The 27940-nt window shown below is 36.0% G+C and overlaps 1 protein-coding gene across 4 annotated transcripts; it reads left to right on the top strand.

Moving 5' to 3' along the window:
* The first annotated feature begins 18261 nt into the window (after positions 1–18261).
* On the top strand, positions 18262–27430 carry SPIC (Spi-C transcription factor). Of its 4 annotated transcripts, none has more exons than XM_039362513.1 (6): positions 18262–18404; positions 19214–19244; positions 20360–20489; positions 22092–22201; positions 23456–23558; positions 25301–27430. In XM_039362513.1, exons 1-6 carry the CDS (start codon positions 18373–18375, stop codon positions 25756–25758), a joined length of 864 nt encoding a protein of 287 aa, XP_039218447.1. In that variant the 5' UTR covers positions 18262–18372; the 3' UTR covers positions 25759–27430. The 4 variants fall into 4 exon arrangements, with proteins under 4 accessions (XP_039218447.1, XP_039218456.1, XP_039218465.1 ...); XM_039362522.1 differs by having other exon boundaries at positions 18264–18404; positions 20396–20489; XM_039362531.1 differs by having other exon boundaries at positions 18276–18430.
* Positions 27431–27940: the final 510 nt, after the last annotated feature.

Genomic DNA, 27940 nt, shown 5'->3' on the forward strand with positions numbered 1-27940 from the left:
TATTTATCAATGAGAAGATTAGGTTAGTTTCCCATATCACACTATGTAAAGTTATGTCTTTGTCTTATTGGTTCTCAAACAATTGGTTTCTTGGTTAGTTGCACAAAACATTCAAAAAACATGTTTTGTTAAGCCAAATGACTTAACATGGAGTGTTAAAATGGAGACTACAGACTGGTAGTAACATCTGGCTGTGAAATCTGGACCACCAGAGTCATGGGAACCTGGTGGCTTATAAACTTCATAACAATAAGGCTGAATGAATGACAAAATGATGTTTTTGAATTGTGCTGAGAAAATAGTTGAATATTCGTTGGATCACAAGAAGAACAAATCATTCAGTGTGTGATGAACAAAAATAGGTATCGTTGTGGAAGATCTCTGGATGAAGCTAAAGCTTAGATATTTTGAACATGCAATCCAAAGGCAAAAGTCACTGGGGAAAAAAGGCAATAAAAATGGTCAACAGAGATGGCTTAAGTACTAGCGCTGATGACACAAGCATGAGCTTATAAGAAATCAAGCAGCTGCCAACACATAGTATTCTGTCTATCAAATTACACAATGTCAAAAGAGAATGAATGACTAAACAGCAACTTCCTGATTATGGCTTGATGCATATTTATGCTTCGCCTGACTATGCAATTCTCATTTTTGTAGAACAAAATGCACAGAAGCTTGTTATTAAATAGTCATTTTGCATTTCTATGGGGGAAACAGAAGAAAACATCAACATATTTCCAGTAACATCAGATAAGAGGAGCATTGATCGGGATATGAGAAAAAATAAAAAAAAGACACTATGAGAAAATTCCAAATTGGTTCTTGCCGATAGATGCAGTTATTCATCCCAATACATTAGAGGAAAAAAAAAGATGATTAGGTATAAAGAATTACTGGATAACCAAGGAAATCTCAAGTCAAGAGAAGAGTTGGAGGAACAAAGAATACCCATAGATTGGTGGCTGTATTTACAAATTCAATCTAGATATAATAGGGATAGGCAAGAACATGGAATTAGTCAGACCCCACACCAACTTGATGAAATTCTAATAAGGAAGGAAGGAAAACTATTATCAAAAATTTATAAATACTTATTAGAGATAGAGTTAAAGGAAGAAATAGTGAAGGGGCCAATGATAGCGTGGGCATGAAATGTGGGGCAAAATATAAATTTAGAGAAATGGGAAAGATTATGGAACATAAATTGCAAATTGACGCTATCAACTGCATACAGAGAGAATCAATATAAAATGATTTACAGATGGCATTTAACACCGGCGAGATTGGCTAAAATGTATAAAAATATAGACCCGAAGTGTTGGAAATGTAAAATCAGAGAAAGAACATTTTATCACATGTGGTGGCTGTGCCCCAAAACAAAAAATTATTGGGAACGAATAAGAGATTGGATACAGGAGATAACGGAGATATAAATGGATTTTAAACCAGAATTATTTCTTTTGGGCATAATAAATTTAAAGATGGAAAAACAACTCCAACATATCATTTTACACATATTGACTGCAGCTCGTATAGCATATTCTCAATGTTGGAAGAGTGAAAATATTCCCACAAATGATATGATTATGTACAAAATCTTGGAATGCACAGAAATGAACAAACTTACGTTAGAATTAAAAGACAAGGAGGCGACAGAATTCTATGAAATTTGGAATAAATGTTATAATTGGCTAGAATAGAGAAAGGAATGATATAATTTCCTTGCAATAGACCTGATACAATTCACCAGTATTTGCATATGTTAATATATTCAGGATATTAGTGACAACGTGGCTGCTTGGTCAAGTGAACTCCTATCTAAATATCTACTTTATTAGTGTCTTATGTGAAATAGATTAATTAGGTAAACTAGGTTTTGCAAAGTTGTTTGGCAGAAAAAATATTTAAAATGCAGTGGACACATTCCCAAACTTTAGGTTATTTTCATATATAAAGCTTATTATAACATATATTAAAGCTTATCACTGCAGTACAGAACACCACTGAGAAACAACTCTGATTTGGCTAAAGTGCAACCTTCTCATCTCTCTTCTCTGACCTAGCATCTTCTTGAACTATACAGCTTTAATAATATAATATCATTTAAAAGTCATTGGAGCTTGTTTCTGAGAAAATAGTAGGATTAGAAAATAGCACATGGGAGTGACAATACCTCCAGTCCACACTTGGATGGTTCATTGCTTCAGATTCCCTCTCCAGAGGGACTTAGGAATGTATGGGGAGCCATAAAGAACAACTGTCTGCAATGCATTAAAATAGCTGTATCTTTACCAATGATTTTAAGAGAAGAAAAGCACATTTAAAACATTTACAAACAAGTGTTATAATTTTACTTTTGAACTTCAGGGGGTAGATTTTGCAGGTCAGCTTTGAAGTTCTCTAGCCCCAAGAAACAAAGCATAGTTTAGTACAAGTGTCAAACTCGCCATGTCATGAGACGTGTTGTAGTGTATCACAACTTTTTTTGCATTGCCGGACCTGGGGTGGTGCAGCCTCCGCATGATGCAACTGGCCCACAGGCCAGCAGTTGCAAAAGTGACACAAGCAAAGAATAAACACACTTAGTAAATTGCACTCAATAATTTACTGCTGTTAGGATTTTTAAGTAGATCCTGTATATATAATATGCAGAGCAAGCTACAAATGTTTCTCACTTCTATGTAGGATTTTAATCATATTGATTGTGCATACTGGATGCACAAAGCCAAAACAAATAATGGAAAAGCAAGACAAATATTACAATAGCAAAAATCTACATGTGGTGAACGGTTATTCTAGAAGGACTAAAATAATCCCTCTTTAAAAATTACCCCATTAGAGTGAACAAACAACGTTTGTGCCACATGAAATGTAATCTGAGATGGCTTTCTCTGTTGTTTTTAAAAACTTGACTAAGAAAGTTGCAACATTTGATAACAATTAGACCTTTCTTCAGAAGACAAAGCCAAAAGCTATTATCTTAAAGGGAAAAAATCCAATGAAAGCCAGTGGGATAGTTGTCAATTATTTTAATGAGTGTGCTTGTTAACATGCTTTCTTATACTGTACTGAAAGATACCATTTACTATTGTGAGTTGCTAATCTGTTTTCAAGGTTGAGCTCCATTCTCATAGCCTCTAAAGATAAATTTCTGAGTGGGAAGCTGTTTCATACCTCTAAGATTGCTGATAGCAAATTTACTGCATTTAGACATCACTTCAAGTTATACTTTTTGATGATTTTCTCCTAACTGTAAAAGAGCTGTGTGTGTTTTGCAAAATTACTTCTGTTTTCTTACTAATAGGAGCAGCTAAAATAAAGCTAGATGGCTCTGGCCAGAGCCAGAGTCATAAGCCAAAACAATGCTAAGAGACAGAGAAGACAGAGTTTGCAGTTCACCGTTGATTAGGTTCAAATGTTTCTTGAACTAAGACATGATTTGCTTTTGTGTGTTTGTTGTGCAATATATCACCACTGGTTGAGATACACACATAAGCTTTAAACCAGGGTTTACAAAACAACAGGTGTTCATTCAGATATTTTAAGCTAAAGTACATTAACAACTCTGTGAACCCAGCTAAAATCATATGAATTGGAAGAATAATATGCAAATCTGTCCTGGCTTAGAAGATAGTCATTTTGACATATATACCAATACACTGAGATATTATTGAATTCTCAAACAATCTCAGTAAACGAAAAGCAGAATATCTTCCAGGATATTCTTGAGTTTCAGCAACTCCTCTCCATTGGTTATGGATATACATTTGGAGAACACCAGCTTGTCCATATTTAGGTCCCTATTTTTACTTATAAAGTGACAAATCTAAAATAAGGAAGGCATCAACATTGGGGTCTAATGGAAGCTATAGTGCAGTGATGGTGAACTTTTTAGAGATTGAGTGCCCAAACTGCAACCCAAAACCCACTTATGCATCGTCGAGTGCCGGGTGGGTGTGGCCCGTTGGCTGGGTGTTGCCAATTAGGTGGGCATGGCCAATTGGGTGGGCATGGCTGCGGTGGTAATGGCAGACTGGGTGGGACTAAAAAGTTCAATCAATCCCAACTTTGCAAGATCTTTTTTTTTCCTGCGAGAAGTTGAAATTGACTGATTGAACCTTTTTTTTTTTTTTTTTTTTTTTTGCACATGGTGGCGGAGGCCTAAAGTGAAGAGGTTTTATAAAACCCAGCTGAAGGCCTAGGACTGGGGCGACAGCGCGTGTGCCCACAAAGAAGGCTCTGAGTGCCGCCTCTGGCACCCATGCCATATGTTCGCCACCACTGCTATTATAGTGGATGTGTTGTAGATATCTTCTACTAGAAACTACTACTACCTTTCATCTACATTCATGGGCACCATGGTGGAAAAAGCTCACATCAATTTTACACATGCATATTGGGTTTTTCATATTTAAATAATCAATTATCAAATAATTACTGTATACTATTCATTGATGCTAAAGAACAAGAATTACGTCTAATATATACCGCAAATTATGCCATAATGTGATATATATATATATATATATATATATATATATATATATATATATATAGGCGTATCATTTAAACTCACTTTGTTTTATTCATTAAACCATGGTTAAAGAATCCCGGGCTTGGTGTGATGTAACTATGAAAGAGCAATTTGGAAAAAGACAAAAAAAAGGAGGCAAACAAAAGTTCTTAGATCAGACATAACATAATACTTGGCAAGGGATTCTTAAACATTTGAAATGGCCCTCAGATGAACTTGGTTCTATATCAGTGTGATTTCTTTGAAAATAGAACAAGTTGCTTGCTTTGGTTTTTTTCCTGGATGTTTTATCAATTTTCTACTATAGTCTCAAACTCTGGGATTATTAGGCATTCCCTACTGAAATTCAAATCAGAGCCAAATTTGTTTAATTCTCTATTATGGAGGGTTGATTAAGTGCTGCCATCTGCTGAAGCAATAGGGTCTTGCCAGCTTTAGAAGGCAAAACCCAAATTAAATTCCAATGAAATCTTTGAAGTGCTTCTTCCCTGGATTTATAGCTGAATATTAGATTGTGATTGTAAAGAATTTTGTTCTCATGTTTATATATTTAAGTCCATGGTTCATGCTTTCCTATGAAACTCAGCTCTTAAGAAGTCAACTTTCAGATTAATACAATCACTGTTAGACAATTACATGTAGTATTGTCATGAGAAGCAGATATCCAGAGATATTTAGAAATGATAGGAAATGGGATTTTTCAAGATGCACTATGATGTAACACATAAAGACACATGCCACCAAACTTGGTGGGATGAAACCCACAAATGGTACACACAGCTAGAGGGATTTAAGTTATTTAAAAGAAACAGACCAAATAAAAGAGGGGGTGGGGTTGCTCTCTATATAAGAAATAACTACATCTCTACAGAAATAGAGCACTGTCTTGAATGCATTTGGGTCAATAGAAATGGGGGGGAAATGACATTGCCATAAGTGCATATTATAGACCACCCAACCAAACAAAAGGTGATAGATGAACTTTTTGCTAGTCAGTTAATTAAGATATGTAGGAAGCACATCACAATAGTAATGGGGGACTTTAATTACTCTGACATCAACTGGAAGACAAACTCTGCACCAAATGGAAGATCAAACAGGTTCCTGACAAACCTAGCAGACAGCTTTGTCTCCCAAAAAGTAGACAAAGGAACTAGAGAATCAGCCATATTGGACTTAATTCTCACTAACAGAGATGAAATGATAGAAGGTGTTGAAGCCACAGGAACCTTGGGAGGGAGGAGTGATTACGCAATATTGGAATTCAACATTATGCAAGCACAAGTATAGAACATAGTCAAACTAGATTCTTGGACTAAGAGAGCTAATTTCAATAAACTTAGAAAGCGCTTGGGAAGGATTCCATGAAAGAGAATCCTCAAGGGGAAAACAACTCAAGAAGCTTGGGAAATTTTGAAAAGTGAGATTATAAAAGCACAGTCAAACACAATACCAACAAAGAAGAAAAATAACAGCTCTCAAAAGAAACCAGCATGGCTGTATAAAAAATTCTCTGATAAATTGAAAGATAAAAAGGACAAGTATAGAAAGTGGAAAGAGGGGAACATAACTAAGTCAGAATATCAGCAAATAGCCCGAGCCTGCAAAGATGAAGTGAAGAAAGCCAAGGCTCAAAATGAACTAAGGCTTGCGACCAAAGTCAAAAATAACAAAAAAAGCTTCTTTCAACATGTAAAAAACAAGAAAAAAGTGAAGGAAATGATTGGTCCATTAGTGGGTGGAAGTGGCAAGAAGGTGACAAGCTACAGGGAGAAAGCAGAACTATTTAACTCATTTTTTGCATCTGTCTTTACACAAAGGGAAAAAACAGTCCAACCTATCAAAAACAGTATCATAAAAAATAGATTAGAAACACAAGTTAAGATAGGTAAGAAAATGGTAAGTGAGCACCTATCCAGCCTAGATGAGTTCAAATCACCAGGACCAGATGGATTACACCCCAAGGTTCTCAAGGAACTGGCAGATGTGATCTCAGAACTACTGAACTATATCTTTCAAAGATCCTGGAGCACTGGGGAACTACCAGAGAACTGGAAAAAAGCTGATGTAATTCCCATCTTCAAAAAAGGGGGAAAAAATGGATCCAGGAAATTACAGACCTATCAGCCTGAGCTCAATAGCTGGGAAGATTCTGGAAAAGATAATCAAGCAACGAATTAGCAAACACCTAGAGGCAAACAAAGTCATTACCAAAAGCCAACATGAGTTTGTCAAAAACAAATCATGCCAGACAAATCTTATTGCATTCTTTGACCAGATGACAAAATTAGTGGACCAGAGGAATGCTGTGAATGTAATTTACTCAGACTTCAGTAAGGCATTTGATAAAGTAGACCACAACCTATCACTGGATAAGATAGAAAAATGTGGGTTAGACAGCATCACCACCAAATGGATTTGTAGCTGGCTGACCAGCCATACTCAGCATGTGGTCCTCAATGGAACTGCATCTACATGGAGGGAAGTGTGTAGTGGAGTGCCCCAGGGCTCTGTTCTGGGCCCAGTGCTCTTCAACATCTTCATCAATGATTTGGATGAGGGGATAAATGGGTAATTCATCAAATTTGCAGACAACATCAAGATGGCAGGAATAGCCAACACTCCAGAAGATAGGCTTAAGATTCAGGAGGACCAAATGCACAGGTATAGTACAGGTGGTACCTTGCTCAATAGTAGTAATTGCAAGAGTGATCTCTGACTCCTAGTGGAAAATCACTTAAATATTTGCCAGCAGTGTGCTGCATCTGCCAAAAAAGCCAACATAGTGCTAGGCTGCATTAACAGGGATAAAATCAAGATCACATTAAGTATTAATACCACTTTACAATGCCTTCAATTTTCTTCAATTTTCCTGCTCTTAGCCATTGCCAGGTCTTGTTATTATCTGCTTTCCCAACTATTTTTTTAATGTATTGGCCATGTAGTGCTTTGTCTTCCCATGCCTCTATTCTGTTCTTTATTTGGTCTTTCCTGTAGGCCAGTTTGGTCTCTCCAGTAGTCAGTAAGCCTTCCTGATATACTAATTTCAGTGCATCTTCATCATTGTTCTTCAGATATTCTTCCAAAGCCATTTTTTCTTCTTCAACCATCTGATGTACTTGTAGCATTCCAGGCCCACCTATTTGCCTTGGTAGATAAAGTCTGTCAATGTCACTGTGTGGATGAAGGGCATGATTCATTGTCATTATTTTTCTGGTCTTCTTATCCATTGCTTTTAGTTCTGCTTGAGTCCAGTCCACTATTCCAGCTGTGTACCTAATGGTATTTTATTACTACTACTACTACTACTACTACTACTACTACTACTACTACTACTACATGCAATGTTACAGAAAGACCAGATTCTGGAGTTAATGGATTTTCTTACAGAAATAACAGCTGTATCCTTATTTGTCTCTGGGCACGACTGTTGAAGAAAATTTTCTCAGTCCGTTTGGTTTGGTAAAGAAATGATGACATGGTCTGTCCTGTTTTACATTGTTCCCCTCCTTTCAAGATTAATAAAGGGGTAAATAAAGGGGCAGATGATGGCAACTAATAAGCATTCAGCCACAGGGGAGATTTCTCCTTTAATGAAATATCCTTCCATCATATATATGAACTGCATCCTCATGTTTAATATTTAGGAAGCTTTTTAATAGATGGGTTTTTTCCATGTGCATTTGTGAATTGAAGCAAGAGTAGGAGATGTACCTGAGTTAGTTATTAGTCTGTTTATTTTAAAGCTATGTGGTGCTGTCACTGGATTATGCTTTATACCATATTCATGTTATGCTTGTATGATTTTATCATTTCAATGATTTGTTCATTATTGTAATGTGTATATATATTATTCATAATTATAATAGATTGTTGCTCTTAAGTGCTTAGAGATTAGAGACTGAAATGGCATAAAAACATTTGTAATCATTAAAAATAAATTTATAATTTATTGTATGGATATGGAAGGATAACCGAAGTAGAAGCTCCCCCTTTTTTCTGGGAGAAAGAAGAAAGAGATTGATAAATAGGGAATGTAATACAGTACCTTTAGCTTCAGGTAATGGCTCGCATTATGAATGAGACATCAGGGATTTCAGTGGTTTTCAGCAGCAAAGTACATTTAACAGTGTATCACTATTTTTCCAGTACTACATCCATTTATATAAGTAAGTAGTGACCAGCCTATACCAAATGCAAAATTTACTGGCACACACGTCATTTGGCTTTAGGTTAAAGCCAAATGACATGTGTCATTTAGTACCATCATCCCCAAATATGAGTACTGTGCTGCTTTTTATATCACTTGATAATTCTTTTTAGTTTTTGTTTCCTGTCTAGCTGCTGTTTTGTACTATCTGATGTTTTGTACTGTTGTCTTTTAATATTATTGTTTTCATGATCTAAACTTTGCAATTTTTGTAAAGGGGTGCCTTGAGTATCTCTGGATAGACAAGGTATAAATAAATCAAAGATCCATATGTTTATGTATTGGTTCTGCTTAGCTGACAGGTTTTTATAATAAAACTAATTTTTAAAAATGCTATGATAATCTACCAGGAATGGCTAAATGTTATTAAGGTTACAATCCAATTGTCAGCTTTTTTTTTGTCATGTCTATTAACCATGGTTGGATTTTCATCTCAATAACCACCCATATAGTTGGGGGGGGGAAACTTCTCTTAGTAGAAAATGTCTCTGTGTTTTCCTGCTCATGACCTCTTGACTGATTTATGAGAAATTCAGAATGACTGGTAAATACAAGGCAGGGATTTTTTAAAAATTGATTAACGGTGAATCCCAAATGCATTTTTCTAGGTACAGTTTATTGTTATTCATGAACTTATGCTCTCAGCATCTTTAGAAAACATTAAACATTTCATTTGATTTTCAATATTCACAGAGCTGTTCCTTCTTGTTGTGGTTTTCAAGGGTTCCTTTCTCAATGGGACTTCCCAAAGAAGCCCTGGGTTGGGTTAAACGGACATAGTGGCATGAGAAACAACCCTGATTGCTGGAAATTATGCTTAAAAATGGCATTGTAGCTCCTCTGAGGTCTACATGGGTGATAGAACCACCTCAGAATCACATATACTGACTTTGGCATAAATGATTTGCACATATTAGAAAATTCAAAGTATTAGTCAACTGATGTATACTTGTAATTGAGTTTAAATCTTCTTTTCAACTAAGCCATTCTTTTCTCTATTTGTTTGTATTCTTTATGACCATTTTTTTTTCTATTTAAGCACATTACACAATACCTTTTTCTCATGCTTTTTTGGGGGGAGGGTGGCAGTATTCTTTCCAATCCACATCCTCTTTCATTTCATGACTTCTCCATTCACCATTTTCTCACACCTTCTATTAGCATATCTCTACAGGCCTCTGTAGCAGTGTGCAATAAATTTTGTTTTGTTCTTTTTCTATGTCTGATTGTTATTATTATGTTGGGAAACATTTCTTCGTACAGCACTTGTACTACTTCTGCAGTTGTTCTACTTTCATGCAACTTCTCTTTTATTTCCCTTATCTATTTTTGCCACTGCCAAATAATGGTCTGTACCAATAGTAGGTGCCTCAGATTATTCTTACATTCTTCACTAATTTCTTGCAAAAAAATTCACTAAAAACAATCATGCATATTATGTTGTATATATGAAAAGACTTGTATTTAATCATATATTAGAAATAAACCAACCACTTATCATTTACTAGTCACATTCATCCTAAGTTTCTGAATGAGCCAATTGCCTTTTCTATATACTCTCATCTCATTTCCATTCATCAGTTCATATCATCTAAAAATATGTTTTTCTTCTGAATTACATCTATTCATGATGATGCACAACTTTCCTTAAAACTCATTCTTGGTTCTTTCTTTTTTTATTTTTTTTTTTATTATTTTTCACCATACACCATACACCCAAACAAACTTAAAATACATAAACATAAATCTTTTCTTTTAACAGAACAGTACTATACATTTTAAGCATTTTAAGGTTCTTTCATTGTCATTTTTCCCTGCAGCATAATATGTATGTGATGATTCCCCCATATACTTCTTCAGATGTCAGTTTGGAAGAGGATGTGCCAGTTCCTGGTACATCAGGAGGGGAGGCAGCTGAAGGCTCTGAGATGTGGGGGCTGTGAATCCAAGCCAGGTGGAGCTGCCACAAGGAAAGCAACCAGAGGAGCAGCTGGATAAGAGTGGGAAGGTTGAAGTACAGATGCAACAGGACAGCCTGAGGCTTCTGGTGGGAGAGCATCCAGTTGCAGCTGGTCAGCAATGAGGAAGAAGAACTGCCTTTTCCACTTAATCCGAGGCCACTTAAGGTGGAGAAAAAGCAGGAGCAGAGGAGGTCTGCTCTATTACTTATGCAATGGCAGCCTTGTTCCCCCCCCCCCAATGGGCTGCATCAGAAGCTGGCTATTTAGCACAGGATAGGAGGGGAACAATGCTGGGAATGTGTCCGTTTTCTGGCTGTGTATGCTCCTGTGCTCGTGACTCTTGTCTTGAAATATGGATTCTGGACTTGTTCCTGCCCATGGATGTCCTTTGACCTTCTGGACTTTGATTCCTGGACTTACTCTTTGTCTTCTGGACTTGGCTATATGGACTTGTCTTGATTTTGTGGACTGGCCTTGACACAGTGGATTTGCCTTGCCTTGAATTCATTGAGGGTGTTCTATTTGTTGGCAAAGGAAATTTCTGGGAAATATTAATTCAGAGCTGGAATAAAGACTCCTAACTCCTTCATGTATTTGTGTGTGAGAGAGCAGAACAGCAGAATGTAACTGTCATCAACCTATGAGTCCTATATTTCTATGGATTTACAACATCTTAATCAGACATGTCAAGCTCGCGACATCACATAACGTCATGTAATGTATCGGAACTTTTTCCCCATTGCCGGCAATGGGATGGGCACGGTTTCCTCATGAGGGGCCGGCAGTTTGACATCCCTGCTTTAGATGATACCAGTTCCTACTCTGAATCATATATTTTAGCCATTCTTCCAGTCATAATTATACCTATAACTTCACTTCCATACTTGTATTGCTAAATTGAACAAAACTCAGGGTTATAGGTGGAGAGTACTTTAAAACATGATGAATCAAATATCTGGGCTTCACATTCTTCAGTTATAAGGAAATGTCTTCTTGGTCCAGACCTTAAATATCTATTATCATAGCTAAAATAAGCTCTTCAAAATTATAATTCTTAATATGACAAAAGTAAGATATTATGTAATGCCTGTTTCAATATTAGTTTATTATGATTGATTACGTACCACTAAGTTGGTGTCAGTTCTTAGCAACCACATAGATAGATTTTCTCCATGATGATCTGTCCCTAACCTGGCTCTTCATCTCTTTCAATGGTGCATTCCTATAACTGAGTCTATCCACTTTATTGTTCATCTTCCTCTTCTCTTTCTGTTCATCATTCTCGATATTAGAATGTTCTTCAGACAACCAGGTCTTTCCGTAATGCATCCAAAGTTATAATTTGAGCTGAATAATACTAATTGCATTTAACTAATTTAATGCAAATTAAATCAAGCTTAGATTTTCCTTCATTTTCTTCATCTTGCTTCTGTCTAATTTTTTTACTTTGCCAAAGAAGACCTGATCAGGCAGCAAATATTGATGGAAGAAGGCAGTCCTCTCCAAATGACACAGACATTATATTATATTATTAAATTATAATTATAATAATTGTATTATTTCTGTTACTTTCAAAGAGACATTTCATGATCTTAATGACCAAAGAGGCAGATAGCATGAAAAGGGGTCTTATAAGGCAGGGGTGTCAAACTGCTGGCCCGTGGCTGGATGCGTCATGGTGAAACCGCACCCACCCCATTGCTGGCAATGGAAAAAAAGTTGCAATATGATGTTGCAAGTTTGACACCCCTGTTATAAGGGCTTTTGTCTGGTTGACAGCAGATCTACTGTATAAAGCAGTCCTTGTTGTTGTTGTTAATTGTTGTTGTTAACTGCGAAGTCGTGTCCGACCCATCGCGATCCCATGGACAATGTTCCTCCAAGTCTTCCTGTCCTCTACCATCTTCTTGAGTCCATTTAACTTCACACCTACTGCTTCAGTGACTCCATCCAGCCATCTCATTCTCTGTTGTCCCCTTCTTCTATTGCCCTCAATCTTTCCCAGCATTAGGTCCTTCTCCAGTGAGTCCTTCCTTCTCATTAGGTGGCCAAAGTATTTGAGTTTCAACTTCAGGATCTGGCCTTCTAAAGAGCAGTCGGGGTTGATCTCTTCTAGGACTGACCGGTTTGAACGCCTTGCAGTCCAAGGGACTCGCAGGAGTCTTCTCCAGCACCATAGTTCAAAGGCCTCAATTCTTTGGCGCTCAGCCTTTCTTATGGTCCAACTTTCACAGCCATACATTGCAACTGGGAAAACCATGGCCTGGACTATACGCACTTTTGTTGGCAGGGTGATGTCTCTGCTTTTTAGTATGCTGTCTAGATTTGCCATAGCTTTCCTCCCCAGGAGCAAGCGTCTTTTAATTTCTTGGCTGCAGTCCCCATCTGAGGTGATCTTGGAGCCCAGAAAAATAAAATCTGTCACTACCTCCATTTCTTCCCCATCTATTTGCCAGGAATTGAGAGGGCCGGATGCCATGATTTTGGTTTTCTTAATGTTGAGTTTCAAGCCAACTTTTGCACTCTCCTTCTTCACCCGCATCAAGAGGCTCTTTAGTTCCTCTTCACTTTCTGCCATTAGAGTGGTATCATCTGCATATCTTAGGTTGTTGATATTTCTCCCGGCAATCTTAATTCCAACTTTTGATTCATCTAGCCCTGCCTTTCTCATGATGTGCTCTGCATATAAGTTAAATAGGCAGGGCGACAGTATACAGCCTTGCCGGACTCCTTTTCCAATTTTGAACCAATCAGTAGTTCCGTGTCCAGTTCTCACTGTTGCTTCTTGACCCGCATATAGGTTTCTCAAGAGACAAATAAGATGGTCTGGTATTCCCATCTTTTTAAGAACTTGCCACAATTTGTTGTGATCCACACAATCAAAGGCTCATAGTCAATGAAGCAGAAGTAGATGTTTTTCTGGAACTCCCTAGCTTTCTCCATGATCCAGCGTATGTTGGCAATTTGATCTCTAGTTCCTCTGCCTCTTCGAAATCCTGCCTGTACTTCTGGTAGTTCTCGATCCACATACTGCTGGAGTCTAGCTTGTAGGATTTTAAGCATAACTTTACTAGCATGTGAAATGAGTGCAATGGTGCGATAGCAGTCCTATAAAGCAGTCCTATAAAGACTCAAAGTATTATACAAAACAGAACATAGAGATAAATTTCAATTTTGCCTTCAGATTTGCTATATTTTTAAACAGAGACATATATGGAACATGAATGAAAAAGGTGATAGGGAAAGAGAAACAGAGACATTAACTGTTTTAAAAATTTATATATATCTATATAAAGGAAGTTACATTTTCAAGAGTAATTTTTCAATACATCTCAGTTAATAATCCAGGGGATTGCATAGATACATAAATGCATACCCATCATGCTATTCTTTTTGGAATAAACAACCCTATGTAAAACACAAAAATGGAATAGAAAATGGTAAGCCAAATAAAGATATGAGATAAGAAAAAGAAAAGGATACAGTTAAAGCTATTGTACTGTAGCTACTGACAAAGACACTATACTTCTTTATACGTTTTTCTTTTTAAAGACTCTTCTTTCTCCATCACGTCCAAACCATTTGTACTTTAAACCTCTGTCTTTACATATATAATTGTTTTAAAGTGTTTACATAATTAGAAGATAAACAAGATATGTAGGGAAAATAATGTTTGTCATAAACACCATAATAAATATAATACTTCTTAAAGGCTACAGTTGTCTTTACTGAGCAGACTAACAGGGTCATTTCTCTGGAAAATGTTACAATAGATTAAATGAATATCATAATCACTTGCATGGCAGAAGTAAAATTGAATTGGCGGTATTTTCATTTGTGTGTGTATTCAAACATTTCAGTATCCCTTTGCTTTCATCTGATGGCTGTACAGAGATTTTCAGCCCAAATCTGATAGCCTGAATATTTATGACTTCTATATCTAACCCAGAGAATTCCAAGTTTGGTGTCTGAATTAAGTATAAGAGGTAGGTAAACAATCCTTGAAAGATTACCTAGATTAAACTCTCAACACTGATATGTGTGTGTGCGCGCGCATGTTATGTATACATACGCACATAAATATATTTGTATTATAGCTGGATATATATTTGCATTTGCCAATCCACATATGCAAATTCTACATAGAATAGAATTTCTTATTAAAAGGAAAAAGACAGGTAGTCCTCCACTTACAACAATTCGTTTAGTGACTGTTCAAAGTTATAACAGCTCTGAAAAAAATGACTTCTGATTGGCTTTCACACAAGACCCTTGCAGAACCTCCAAGGTCATATAATAAAAAATCAGATGCTTGGCAATTGATTAATATTTACGATGTCCTGGGGTCATGTGATCATCTTTTGTGACTTTCTGTCAAGCAAAGTCAAAGGAGAAGCCAGATTCATTTAACAATTGTGACAAGAAAGGTCATAAAATGGGACAAAACTTACTTAACAACTGTCCCACTTAGCAACAGAAATTTTGGGCTCAACTGTAGTCATAAGATGAGGATTACTTGAACATTAACAGAAAGAGCTTTGTGCACATCATAAATGATACAGGACAATGGCTGAGTTCATACATCATGCTAAGCTTTAATGTTTGGTTCTGGCTTACAGCCTATACAAACAATTTTTATTATAGTCAATGACCACAAAATGTGAACCCATTCACTTTGGTTTATAAACCAGGTTTTATGAACAAACCAGGTTATCATATACTGCAAAACAAATTACAGTGAAAATAAACTATCATTAAACACAGTGCATAAACTAAAACATTCCTAAAATGTGGATTTTTTTGTTATCCAAGCAATATTATCCATATGGAAGAAATATATAGGAACCGCCACAGTTTGCAGAACTACAAAATTATTTAGGGGAACCTTCCAAACTGCTGATGGAGATGCTTTGTAGGATGGATTGCTTCTTACTAATAACAATATTTGCTGATTTAGTCCCCAACCACAAGTAAGCCTTTAAGAAGGATATCCTGCATACAAGAATTCCCCTCAGTTACTACATGTCTGATGCTCATTAAAAAGGCTCCATATTTTTGTGGCTGGTGCAAGAAAAACCCTTTTAGTGCTCCATGGTTAAAATAACTTTATATTACATGGAGATTAGAATTCAATTCAATGAAACTTTCTGCATTTTGGCTTAGACATCTCCTGTTTCTTATTATAGAGGTTACTGTTCATTGAATTTGCTTTTTGCATCAGTTCTGACCAATATGTTTTCAGTATTAAGGTCTTCAAAATGTCAACATGAAATTTCAGGAGATATGTTTACTTTGATTATCTAACCAGCAGGTGTAAAATAGTGTTTGTCTTCACTATTCACTATTCTTCCAGTTGCTTTGCACAGTTATTTTTTTTTAAGGATAGAGACTCATTTCCATATAACAATATTTCCATTTACCATAGATGTATATAGAACCTATGTGAGATTAATCAGCACCATATAAATAAAAAATGATGTTGAAGAATATGTAAGAATATGTAAATCTGTTACAGCAAAAAGTAGTTGTCAACATCATCAGATAACTGCAGACTTTGTCCACACCAGTATTCTACATCATTTGAGGACCATCATGAGTTCTGTTGATTCTACCCTAACATCTACTTTTGAAGGCTGAAGACATTACCAGCCATGGTTTCATGTGTGTGTGTGTGTGTGTGTGTGTGTGTGTGTGTGTGTGTGTGTGAGTCAATTGTCTATGTGAAAGCTAAGGATAAAAACACTGATGTCATGAAAGCATTTCTATTCAGGCTTAAAAGACCAAAGCCTGGTTCAATAGATTTTTGAAGCATTATCCTTTTTAATAATGATTAAAAAGAATTCTACTACAGCTGGTAACATGTTGCAAAAAAAAAACAACCAAAACAAAACCCTCTTGCTTTATTTTATTATTTAATTTGTTTATTAAATTTGTATGCTACCCACTTCCTTGATCGGGTGACTCTGTTACAGTTATTTCTTTCCAAACTGATATGTTTCCCCCCCCCCCAGTCCTCTTCCTTTTTCTGGAAAAAAATTGAATTTTATGAATGGGAAAAACTAAAGTATTCCTTATTGTCTGTATTGAAACGAGTTGACATCAGGATGCTTCCCATTGGCTTGGGCTTGGCCATTTCCCTACAACTGCCTTCTATCATGCCGTAGAGCAGTGGTTCTCAACCTGTGGGTCGGGACCCCATTTGGGGTCAAACGACCATTTCACGGGAGTCGCCAAACAGCACAGTCCGCCATTTTTCCCCCCTTTTCCTTAGCTGTGCTACTCTCTTGAATAGCCAGTAGGAATTCAAAAGCCAATAGGAATTGTCCAGGCTGTCTCTGCCCTGCTGAGCCCGCCAAAAGTCCCATTCTGCAAATGGTGCTGCACCAGTTGAGTAGTCCTCGACTTACGACCAGTTGAGTAGTCCTCGACTTACAACCGGTTGGGGGTTGCGGCATTAAAAAGGTTGAGAACCACTGCCGTAGAGTCACTCAATCATCATTAAGGCATTGACAAGTCACTTGTAATTACTATTTTAATGTCTCCCTATTGATAGGTGACACCTCCAGTCAAGAGTAGGGAAATGGACCATTCCTAAAGCAAGGTAGCAGGTTTTCCCAAGTTTTAATCGTGCAATGAGAATAACTTTATCAGCTTAATTTCTGTGGAAACCCATCCACAGGATTTATAAATCATGCTTCATGTCAAAGTAAACAATGTGATGCTTTCCAGTTGTTTTAGGATTTCAATTTGCATTAGCCCAGAATCCTGGCAAGGAGTTCTGGGAACTGTAATCCAAACCCTGAGAGGACTCCTGATAACTGGTTTGACATTATATATGAACTCAGTTAATAGATTCTTAGCCACAATTTAGCATAGTGTTAACAAAAGTATAGTTCAGTCTACAGTTCATATATTTTGTCTGATTAAATCTAAGCCCTTGATTGTCCTTAAAGTTTTACACCCTTTAAGGAAAGTTGACTTAGTCAATCAGGAATCTGGTAGCATCTTCTCTGACTAACAAATTGTATTAAAAGGCATAATTTTTTGTGAGCTGAAGGTCGCTTCATCAGATGCATTACTATATCTAAATTGATGTAGGATTCAAACTGGGAGAAGATAGTGGGGACAGAGAAGAAGAGATACTTTAATTACGTAGATGCACGTGTATACATGTAAAACAGATTACGATTAGTTTATAAATTAACAATTGTGATGTGTAAAAACTTAGTATGTTTGTTGAATCTTTTTGAGATTGCCTGAAACCTTTCAATGTACTGACTTCAACAGTTTCTCACTCAATGATATTGTTAAAAATCGGCGATGGAGCATCTTTGGAGTTTTACATAGTTTAAAACAGTTATTTCCATTTGTTTTTAACAAAAGTGTCCATTTCACCCAGATGGTTGTCTTCTCTGTAACATCAAGGAACTTCCTTTTTTCTCACTGCTTTTGTCTATGTAAAGGCAATCTATATACATCAACTAAGACTGTAATGTACCACATCTTTTATTTGCAAAAAAATCCCCAAATGGAATACTTCCCTAAAATTGTCTACTTAATACAGCCCCTCTACTGATTGACTTCTGCGGCTGTTAGCAATTCTTGTTCCATTAAAGCAGGTATTCCTTAGTAAGCTACTTAAAAATCAGTCCTTTTAGCTTCAGATGTACTTTGGCTTCCTTCTAGAAGTCTCCAGGTGAGTGCATGGAAAGAAATTGACAGGTATGTACAAGACTGATTCAAGACTGTAGAAAAATATATTTTAGTGGTTATAACCAAAGGCTGTAATAATACTGAATGATTGGGGCTATTTCATTGTTCACATTTCATTATTTCATTCCTTTCTCTCATAAATTTAAGTAGATTATTCCAGAATCTCTTGGATATGGTTCTGCATATACTCTTTTTATTTTGTCTTTATTTTCTTTTGCCTTTGTAAGTATGTGGTTGAAAACTTAAAGAGTTTTTTTTTACCTGTTTCAAAGGTCAGATACTAAATAAAGAAAGCACATATGTCTATCCAAATATGGACAGACATTATACCACTGCATCAATTGAAAAATTGATGGAATAAAATAACACAATGTTAAAATGATGCAGGATATTTTTTAAACATTTATGTTTAATTCTATAGTGCAAAGATTTTCATTTTATTTTAAATATAAAGGTCTATAGACACAAACACAAGTACTAAAAATGTGACAAAGTAAATTAGTAATTAACAGACTATGCATTTGCTAATATTAATCTTATCTAATTGTTGGATCTTCTTTCTACTGTTTTGACTAATTTGAACCACCAGCTTCTTAATAGAAGTAATTTAGTTATGTTGCCAAAAAATGCTTCAGGAAGTACATTGATGAATAAGTACATAGCCTGAATTTTTAATAAGTGCCCCTAATATTAAGAGCTCAGTCTAAGTTTATGATGTATCACTTCTGGATTAAAGAATACTGGTCAAATAAAGCCATGCTTTCATAAATTATGTTGTTTGATTTCACACAGGATTGAAGATTCAATTTGGGATTTTAAAATGGTAAGTACAAACTCTTAATGTCTTGTTTGAAGACAATTACTCATTTGTATCTAAGAATCATTTATAAAGGACTATGGGTGAGGACCAGAACAACTCAGGTTTAGATCTACCTTCACCCATAGAATCTCAGTGGGTGACCTAGGAAAGTAATTTACTATTTCCCAGCCCAAACAGGGCTGTTACTATCGGAAAATGGAAGGAGAGAATACTACACCTATCATCTCAAGATCCAAAGAAAAAAATGGAATATAAATCCAACAGTAGCTAATAAATGTGTAACATCTGCCTAATGGCATGTACCAAATTGGTTTTATAACTGGACTAGATAGGCAAGTAAATGAAGCAAGAATAAGGACAGATTGTAATGATAAAAGATGTCCTATAATTAAATGACTAGTCAAATCTATGATATATTTCAGCTTTCCAAACATTATCCTTTGTTCATTTTTTGTAGCCAATGTACTTGAAGTCCAATCTGGGGCCTCATGCCTTCTCATTAGGGGAACATGCACTTTGTATCTTTATGAGCTATGTGAAATTAATGCAAAATCCCTGTTTCTTTTGGTAACAAGGACAGTTCCCACTGCACCCATCAGGATAATCTCCATTAGAGAAAACAGGGCCAGTGTTAATGAGCCTGGCAGCCAAATATTCCTGCCAACTGTTCAATGGATATATATGAGAATGAGCTCTAAGTATCTACTAGTTATAGAACAAGAGATAGTTTTAAAAGGACATTCATTCATAGTCTGCCAAAACAAAAATATCTGTTTTAAGTTTCTTATCATTTGGGCAAAAAATAAGTTTAGAGAATGATGGTCCCCAAAAGGTTAGTCATATCGGTCTAGTGGTCACATGGTTTGATTTTTTTCAGTCTGATTATTTGGGACTGCAACTCCCAGAATTCCTTTATTCACTCACCAAGGGGACATCCAAACCAGGTGAACCAACATTGCTAATTTATACTGTATTACAGTATTACATTACATTACTCCTTTAATTGGATATGACTCAGGGAAGGGGGGGGGGCTAAATTTTCCCTTTATGAAGGTTCAAATACCTGAGTCTGTGTTCCATTTAATTATCCTGGTTTTTGTTTCCTTTCCACTGCCCAGAGGCAAACCAAAGCAAACCAATTTTTATGGTTGCAGAGTTTTACAGGCCAAGACCTATTTGGACAAGCTCTTGAAGATGCCTTGGAGGTCTTACAGCAACATTCTGATGGCACCTATAATTATATGCCAGGTAAAAACAAAACAACAAGGTCAATTCATTGTTTTACTGTGACTAGTTTCTACATTTATGAATGAATGTGGATGGATATTTATAGAGGTTTGTGCAAATAACGGTTATAATTTTAAAAAATCTAATATATTCAGCATAAACATATTTGACAAATTATGTTAAGGGCAAAACAGGCGGTACAGAGGGAGCTATTATGCAGCGAATCCTTTTTTTTAATCAATTTGTTGTCTTTTTATTGTACCATTCCTCCAAGGTTCTCAGCCTAATGCTTTAACCATTACATAATAATAGCCTCCATTTACAGCAAGCTACCACAATCAGGTATAGATTATATATATAAAAAAGAGCATGCATACACTTCAGCCCTGAGATATAAAAATATCCTTATGATAGGCAGACAATCTCCAGAGTGGTATGAACATTTGCCAGAGTCGAATGTTTGCCCTTGCATTATCCACTATTTAAAGATTTGGGACATTTACTCTATACATCAAAAGTATCCCACTGCAAGAGATTCAAAGGGCTACTGTAGGAGAAGAGCAGGCAGAATCTGGGGGCGGACTCAAGAAAGAACTCAGCCTAGAATTGTTACATGTCCACAAATTTCCAAGTTCAGCCCTTCTTGAATTCTGTTAACTCGTATCTAGCATCAATTTAGTGCTGACTGCTAATTGACCAGATTCTTGTATATAGGCTTGAGCAATAAAACTTCTAAATTGGAACATACATGTGATCCTGATTCTTCATGCCTGACAGCTACAGAAAGGAAAAGATGCTTCTCTGTTATGGCCCATACATGGTAGAACAGTTTACCACCAGGCTCAACCTGACCATGTTAACCTCTCACAAGCAGGTCCAAACAAAACTCTGGTTATAGTGAAATGGATGTTTTATTGGAAGATCTAGCCAGGATCCTGGGCAGGGTCTATCTATGTGGTCACTCAGAGTCTTGATGGCACATAATCAATTAATCAGTCAGTCAATCAGTAATTGACATTAGACTTGTAAACTACCCAGTATCACATGATTGTGATGTCTTAAACATCTAATAAATAAAGAGATAGACTCAAGGAACATAGCCCTATATTATGTGAATGGGGCCTGGATTCAATTGTTTGGGGTCCAGAGTGTCAAGGGGTATAAGAAGTGTACTAGGCTTCAGTTTGTATAAGTTGTCATTTTGCCCCATAATCCCCCCATGTTCCCCAAATATGTCAAAAAGTCAAATTTTTTAAAACCTCAACCACTATGAGAGGGCTCAGAATTACAAAAAAGATGCTTGCAGACTGCACTTTTAAAACAGAATGGAACTACCCTAATGCTATAATGTTTCCTGCTTCTGTGCAAATTAGACATTAATTCATATCTGGATCCCACCTGCAGTTAATCATGACGTATTGGACAAGGAACATCTGTCTATCCTCAGATTTGAATTTTCTTTAAGTTAACCCTACATTTTCCACATAGGTAAAATGCTTCTCACAGATGTGTTTCACTCATGTGACTGAGGAAAAATTGTAATTTGGCTTAAAACAGGATTCCAGTCTTTCCTTTGCTTCATTTTTCCTTCTCACATATTCTAGTCCATTTTTTTCCCCTTAGGAGATTATAAAAACTATCTGACTTGCCATCACAATCTTTTCCAAACAAATATGAATAACTTGTCTGAGCCTTTTACTGAAGAAACAACATATAACCAGAATAATACAACAGTAAGTGAAATATTAAAATGTACAAGTTATTAATAATTTAATTTGATTTGATTTGATTTAATTTAATTTGTTTATTTATGCTTGGTATTGTTTTGACAACATCTTTTTTCTTAAGTAGAGCTTAAGTTTACAGAATATTGCCACTCTGTGTTGTATTTAGAAATTTATGGGGGGTTTTATCATCAGTGATGATAAGGGGAGAATTACTAAGAGTGTAACCTTGTGAATTATCTTGATAATAAATCTTACTGCACTCTGTAGAAGCTACTGCTCTGTTAATATACCTAAAGTTCAGTATGATCCTAATTAAGGGATTATAAAAGTCTCTTATCTTAAGAAGTCATGTTAATTTATTGCTTAAATGGAGGTTCAAATTTATCCTTGAACACCTGAAAATAAATTTCATCTAGATATCAATAAAAGGGTACTTCATCATACTGTGCTTATAAGATTGCTCATAAAATCTGATCCAGACATAGAACCACGAAGGGAGTAGAAACAAGTTTTAGTCCTTACTTTCCACCAACATTACCTTGTAAACAGTTGAATCCTATGAATTATGATTAAAAATAATTTTGGGAAGACTTGAAGAAATTAAGAGAGAAGCCATAATCCCCAAGCAATCTGACCATATACGATGATGATATTATCCATTCAGTCATGTCCAACCCTTGGAAGCCTGCTTGAGGGATTCTGGTTCGTATATAGCAGGGGTTCTCAACCTTGGCAACTTTAAGACTTGTGGACTTCAACTCCCAGAATTCCTCAGCCAGCGAACCCCTGGTATATAGTATTTTTTGTTAGTAACCTGATTCCTCCCCTTGCTTTCTCAATCTTTCTGATTTTATTTCTATTTTTATGCATGATCTAGAACAGGGGTATCAAAATGGTGGCCTGCGGCCTGATGCACCACACGCAGGCCATGCCTAACCCACCTCCGCAAAGGCAAAAAATGTCACGATATGTCATGATACGTCACATGATGTGATCGAGTTTGACACCCATGATCTAGAATGTTCTACCCAAACTCTACTCTGTAACCTTTCTCCCAAATGACTACAAATAGATAATTATTAACCAGGAGCATCCACAGAGGAGAATAGGTGATGTCACTTTGAATGATGATGTCAAGATGCATTCGGAATTCATTGTGGCTTCTACTGGCTGCCTATGTTTACCATATTTCTTCCCTGTTGGTTGGTTAATTGTTGAAATGTTATGTTTCTGCCCATTGTGATTGCCCACTTCTGCAAGAATGACACCGACTTGTATTCTGGAGCTAGCTTTTGTACCCTGCCAACTATTCCAGAAAATGAAAAGATGTATACCACAGCTCTTCATCAAAAAAGCAACAGAGGTTTGTAAAAATCTTCATTTACACATGTATGTAATTTTGATTCTGAGCTATTCCTGTGAAAATTTTAGAGTCCACAGTTTTCTGTTTTGCACTGAATTCAGTGGCATCGAGAACATATATTAATGTTTTCAGACCTATAATTTATACTACTACATGTCTGCATGCCGTATTTGAGAATTAAGATGTGTCAGAAATATGAATAATTATGTAGAATTTTAATTGTTTAGAAGATCACAGTTTTTCCTATTCATGTATACAGTATATGCATTCACATATCGCTCTAAATCATGCCTAGTTGTTAGTAAGCTACACAGAGTCACGTAGCCATCCAGTCACCTTGCAATGAGATGGGTGGCAAACAAATTTAATTAATAATAATAATAATAATAATAATAATAATAATAAATGGCTTACTAATTGCAATAGTGGGTTCACCCATCACTCACCACCATACACCAAAAAACAAGAAACATTATAACCTGTTGGGAGAGAAGCAGAGATACAGAGCTCCATTGCAATGCTCCAGCTTCCTTCCTTTCCTACTGTAAATGAGGGAACCTGATCAATTCTACTCTGCCCCCCCGCCCCGCTGCCCTTTCACTCATTATATGTTCTGTAGCACAGAAAGGACCAGAACTCAGGACTTCGCAGCTGCCATTCTTTAGGTCAACCATTTAATTAAAAGTGGCTGCATTATCTACCCATTGTGGCTTCAGATTACAGTGACAAGAAAAATGTGATTTAATCACAGGTGGGAAGAGGGAAGGAGATGCCTCATAGCAGACCCAATGGACCAACTGGAGCAATGCATGCCTTCTACATCTGCTATCCCATCAGATCCATGAATTGGAACAGCATTTGCAGCTCTAAGCATCCTTTTATGCTGTGGTGTTGCATTGTGGAAATTTCACACACACACTCACAGAGAGAGAGAGAGAGAGAGAGAGAGAGAGAGGGAGGGAGGGAGGGAGGGAGGGAGGGAGAGAGAGAGAGAGAGAGAGAGAGAGAGAGAGAGAGAGAGAGAGAGAGGAGATTGGCCTCATCACTTCTGAATTTCAGATCAGTTGTTCCCAACTCAGTTTCCCAAATGCTTTGGGTTTGCTGCTTCCAGAATATCCAGCAATGGGAACTCTAGGAAATCTGTATTAACATATTTAGAGGTTTCCAGTTTACATCAGTGGACAATTGTGCCAGGTTAACAATTATTTTGTCTTCAAGGAATTTTGGGAACTTTGGAACCGAGAAGGAAACTTGACATTCCTAACAGTACAAAATGCTTCCAATCAGTTTAAAACACGACTGTATATCTAATAAAAACATACATTTGAGAACCCACTTTTTATTTTTAATCATATACTGTGCTATAATAGCTTTGCTGGATGGATTTATGGCTTGTATTAAACCATCAATTGTTTAAGTTATTGTTTATTGAGCAAGCTATAATGGTCTTAGGTGTATATAATTCAAAGTCATGGTTTATTAGAACACAGTGACTAAATTTACATGTCATACTAAATCAGAAACAAATAAAGCACATTAAGGCTTAGCATCATATATGAACCCAGCTGTGATACAGTGAACTAGAAAATGACATCTAATTTACAGTAACTTCAGCCATTTGCTCAGTCTCAATTTTCATATTGAATCATGCTAAGGTTTCATTTAATTCATTTTGAAATTCCAAAACAAATCGCATTATACACTCATTCCATTTATAGTCTTGTCTTTTTTCTTCTGGGCAGGTCGGAAAAGACTGCGACTGTTTGAATACATTCTTGAGTCTCTTCATAATCCAGACATGGCAAACTGTATCCAGTGGATAGATAAAGCCAATGGTGTCTTCCAGTTTGTTTCCAAAAACAAGGAGAAATTGGCAGAACAGTGGGGGGAACGCAAAGGAAACCGAAAAGTCATGACTTACCAGAAAATGGCAAGAGCACTGAGGAATTATGGGAGAACAGGAGAAATAATTAAAATTCGAAGAAAGCTGACCTATCAGTTTGGGTCTGTGGTTTTGCGAAAGCTCTCTCTGGCCTGCTTTTCAGGAAAAGATATAAATATTGACAATCAATTTGCTAAAGCTGAACAGGAATGCCTATATGTAGCTGACTGGCTTACTTATCAAAACTGCATAAACCGAAAAGGCTGTGATCTACAACAGGACAGCAGCCTGACAAGTTCATTCTACTATGAACCTTAGTAGATGATTTTTTTCCCCTTATTATGTCTTCCCACAAGATTTATGTGGAATGATTAACTCACCAGAAACAAACACCAGCTACCAGATTAAAAAAACCAAAAACCCTTTTTAGGCTAATCTGGAGTGGTTTGCAAATAGATTTTGCTCGGAGTAAGCTTTGTTAAACTTCAGAGTAGGCACCTAGAGCACTGAAGTGCCTAGCTGGGATCTCATACTTAATTGTATCAAGTCTTGCTTCTGAGTAGTCTTGCATAGAATGGAACTTCATTCTCTTTCTTGGTTTATAAGGGAATCTCATTTATTTCACTGTATTTTTTCTATTTTACAATTGTTGATTTAGAAGGAAACTTACTGAACTTAGTCCTGTCTGATTGCTTTTAGTATTGCAGTCTTAACAATAGAAATTAGAGGTGTAGCATAAATGCATGGAATAAATATAAATGTGTAATAAAACACATGCACATATTAACTTTCTGAATTTTGTTATGCTTAAAATATATTCAGAATGACTAGTTTCTGTCTCATTTATAACTTCATTTAAATCTTAAATTCTGTACTACGTTTAAGTGCAAGTTTCTTTATTTTCATTCCTGTGCTGGCTGCAAATGTAAACTGAAATCTGTTTCATTTCAAGGACAATGGGCTGATAAAGAGTTATTTCTTAAAACATAAATGCAGGAGTGCAGGAGATCAAGCAGAAGGGGAGGATGAATGAGAAAGGGAGAGAATGATTGCTATAGCAGTAAGAAGCATGATCCTCCCTTTCTCCTGTAGTTGCCATCAATGGAGGTGTAGAAGGATCAACATCTGAATTCTTTCAGCATCTAAAAATTTTGCCTTGGGATCCAAAGAACCATATTGACACTCCTGCATTTATAACAGAAATTTGAGGTTCAGAAAAGGAAAAAAGAAGAGGAAAGGGCTTGTACATGTTAAGGAAGAATGTAGTATACACAGATGAAATTATAGTAAGTTAAAATTGGATGACTTTCCCAGTTGAAAAGAAAGAAGATTTTTAGTGTGTACCATTGTCTATCCTATGGCTTAGGGTTTTCAAAGGTTCTGCAATTATGTGATAAACCAGTGAGTATGCTAATTAAAGAAGCGGTTGAGCTCATATTTAAATTCACTCAATTTTCTTCTGTTTAATGCTAAATACAAATGTCAAGATTAAATTAATTTCCCCTATCAGCATTTACCAACTTTGATTGAATTTAAATATAAAAAAAAAAAACAAGCCCAAAATTCAATTTCATCCTGCATCTTTTATAAAGTATAAATCATATAAGGATACAATTTTAGGATATATTTTTCACTAATAATCAATTGATCAAATTAGTCACTATCAATTGATTTACTGTAAATATGGACTTAACACAATTTTTGTACATTTGTAGTTATTCAGAGTATATTTTAAGGAAGATTATTGTGTCTATTGTGTATGATTATTTTAAAAACTTTGTAACATTCAAAATAAATTATGTTTTCTGTATGTATATGTGTGTGTATGTGTGCATACATGTATATATATATATACATATATATCCCTAATACTTTTAAAAATGCGAATCCCAGACATGTTTACGTTAAAAATATGAAAATTCTTGAACTCTGGGATAGATAAAACCAGCTGTTTATTGTTAAAAGCAACAGAGGCACAAAAAGAATAAAAAACAAGCGTTCATAAAAACAAATATCTACTGCCTTAGAAGAGGACCAGGGAAAGCTAAGGCAGTAGATATTTGTTTTTATGAATGCTTGTTTTTTATTGTTTTTGTGCCTCTGTTGCTTTTAACAATAAACAGCTGGTTTTATCTATCCCAGAGTTCAAGAATTTTCATATTTTTAACATTTATATATATATATGCAACTGGACTTTGTTTTTCCTTGAAGTTTGTTATTCATTCTTAGTGAATATTCAGTTTTGAGATGTAAAAACACCCAAAAGGGGATCCCCCACCCATTTTTGTATCTATCTCATATAATAAAATATGTTAATTAGAATTCACATTTATTCCATTTTAGTTTTCTCTGCATTGTTAAGCATCCTGTTGACTAAAGTTAATGAGCCTCGATTTTGAAAAACAAATTCATCTGTTTGTATATTTGTGTGTGTTTTCTCCAGTGCTTTGAAGCTATATTCTACTAGTCCCATTGCTACTCAATCAACAGCTCTCTGTGT

The sequence above is a fragment of the Crotalus tigris genome, unplaced genomic scaffold (genome assembly GCF_016545835.1).
Source record: "Crotalus tigris isolate CLP2741 ecotype Arizona unplaced genomic scaffold, ASM1654583v1 scf7180000017588.1960692, whole genome shotgun sequence".
Lineage (NCBI taxonomy): Eukaryota > Metazoa > Chordata > Lepidosauria > Squamata > Viperidae > Crotalus > Crotalus tigris.

Excerpts from the sequence above, each read along its gene's own strand:
- SPIC (XM_039362513.1), top strand. The coding sequence starts at position 18,373 with ATGTACTTTGGCTTCCTTCTAGAAGTCTCCAG. Across the intron at positions 20,490-22,091 it reads CACCTATAATTATATGCCAG|GAGATTATAAAAACTATCTG; the intron begins GTAAAAACAAAA and ends TTTTCCCCTTAG. Across the intron at positions 22,202-23,455 it reads ATAACCAGAATAATACAACA|AATGACACCGACTTGTATTC; the intron begins GTAAGTGAAATA and ends CACTTCTGCAAG.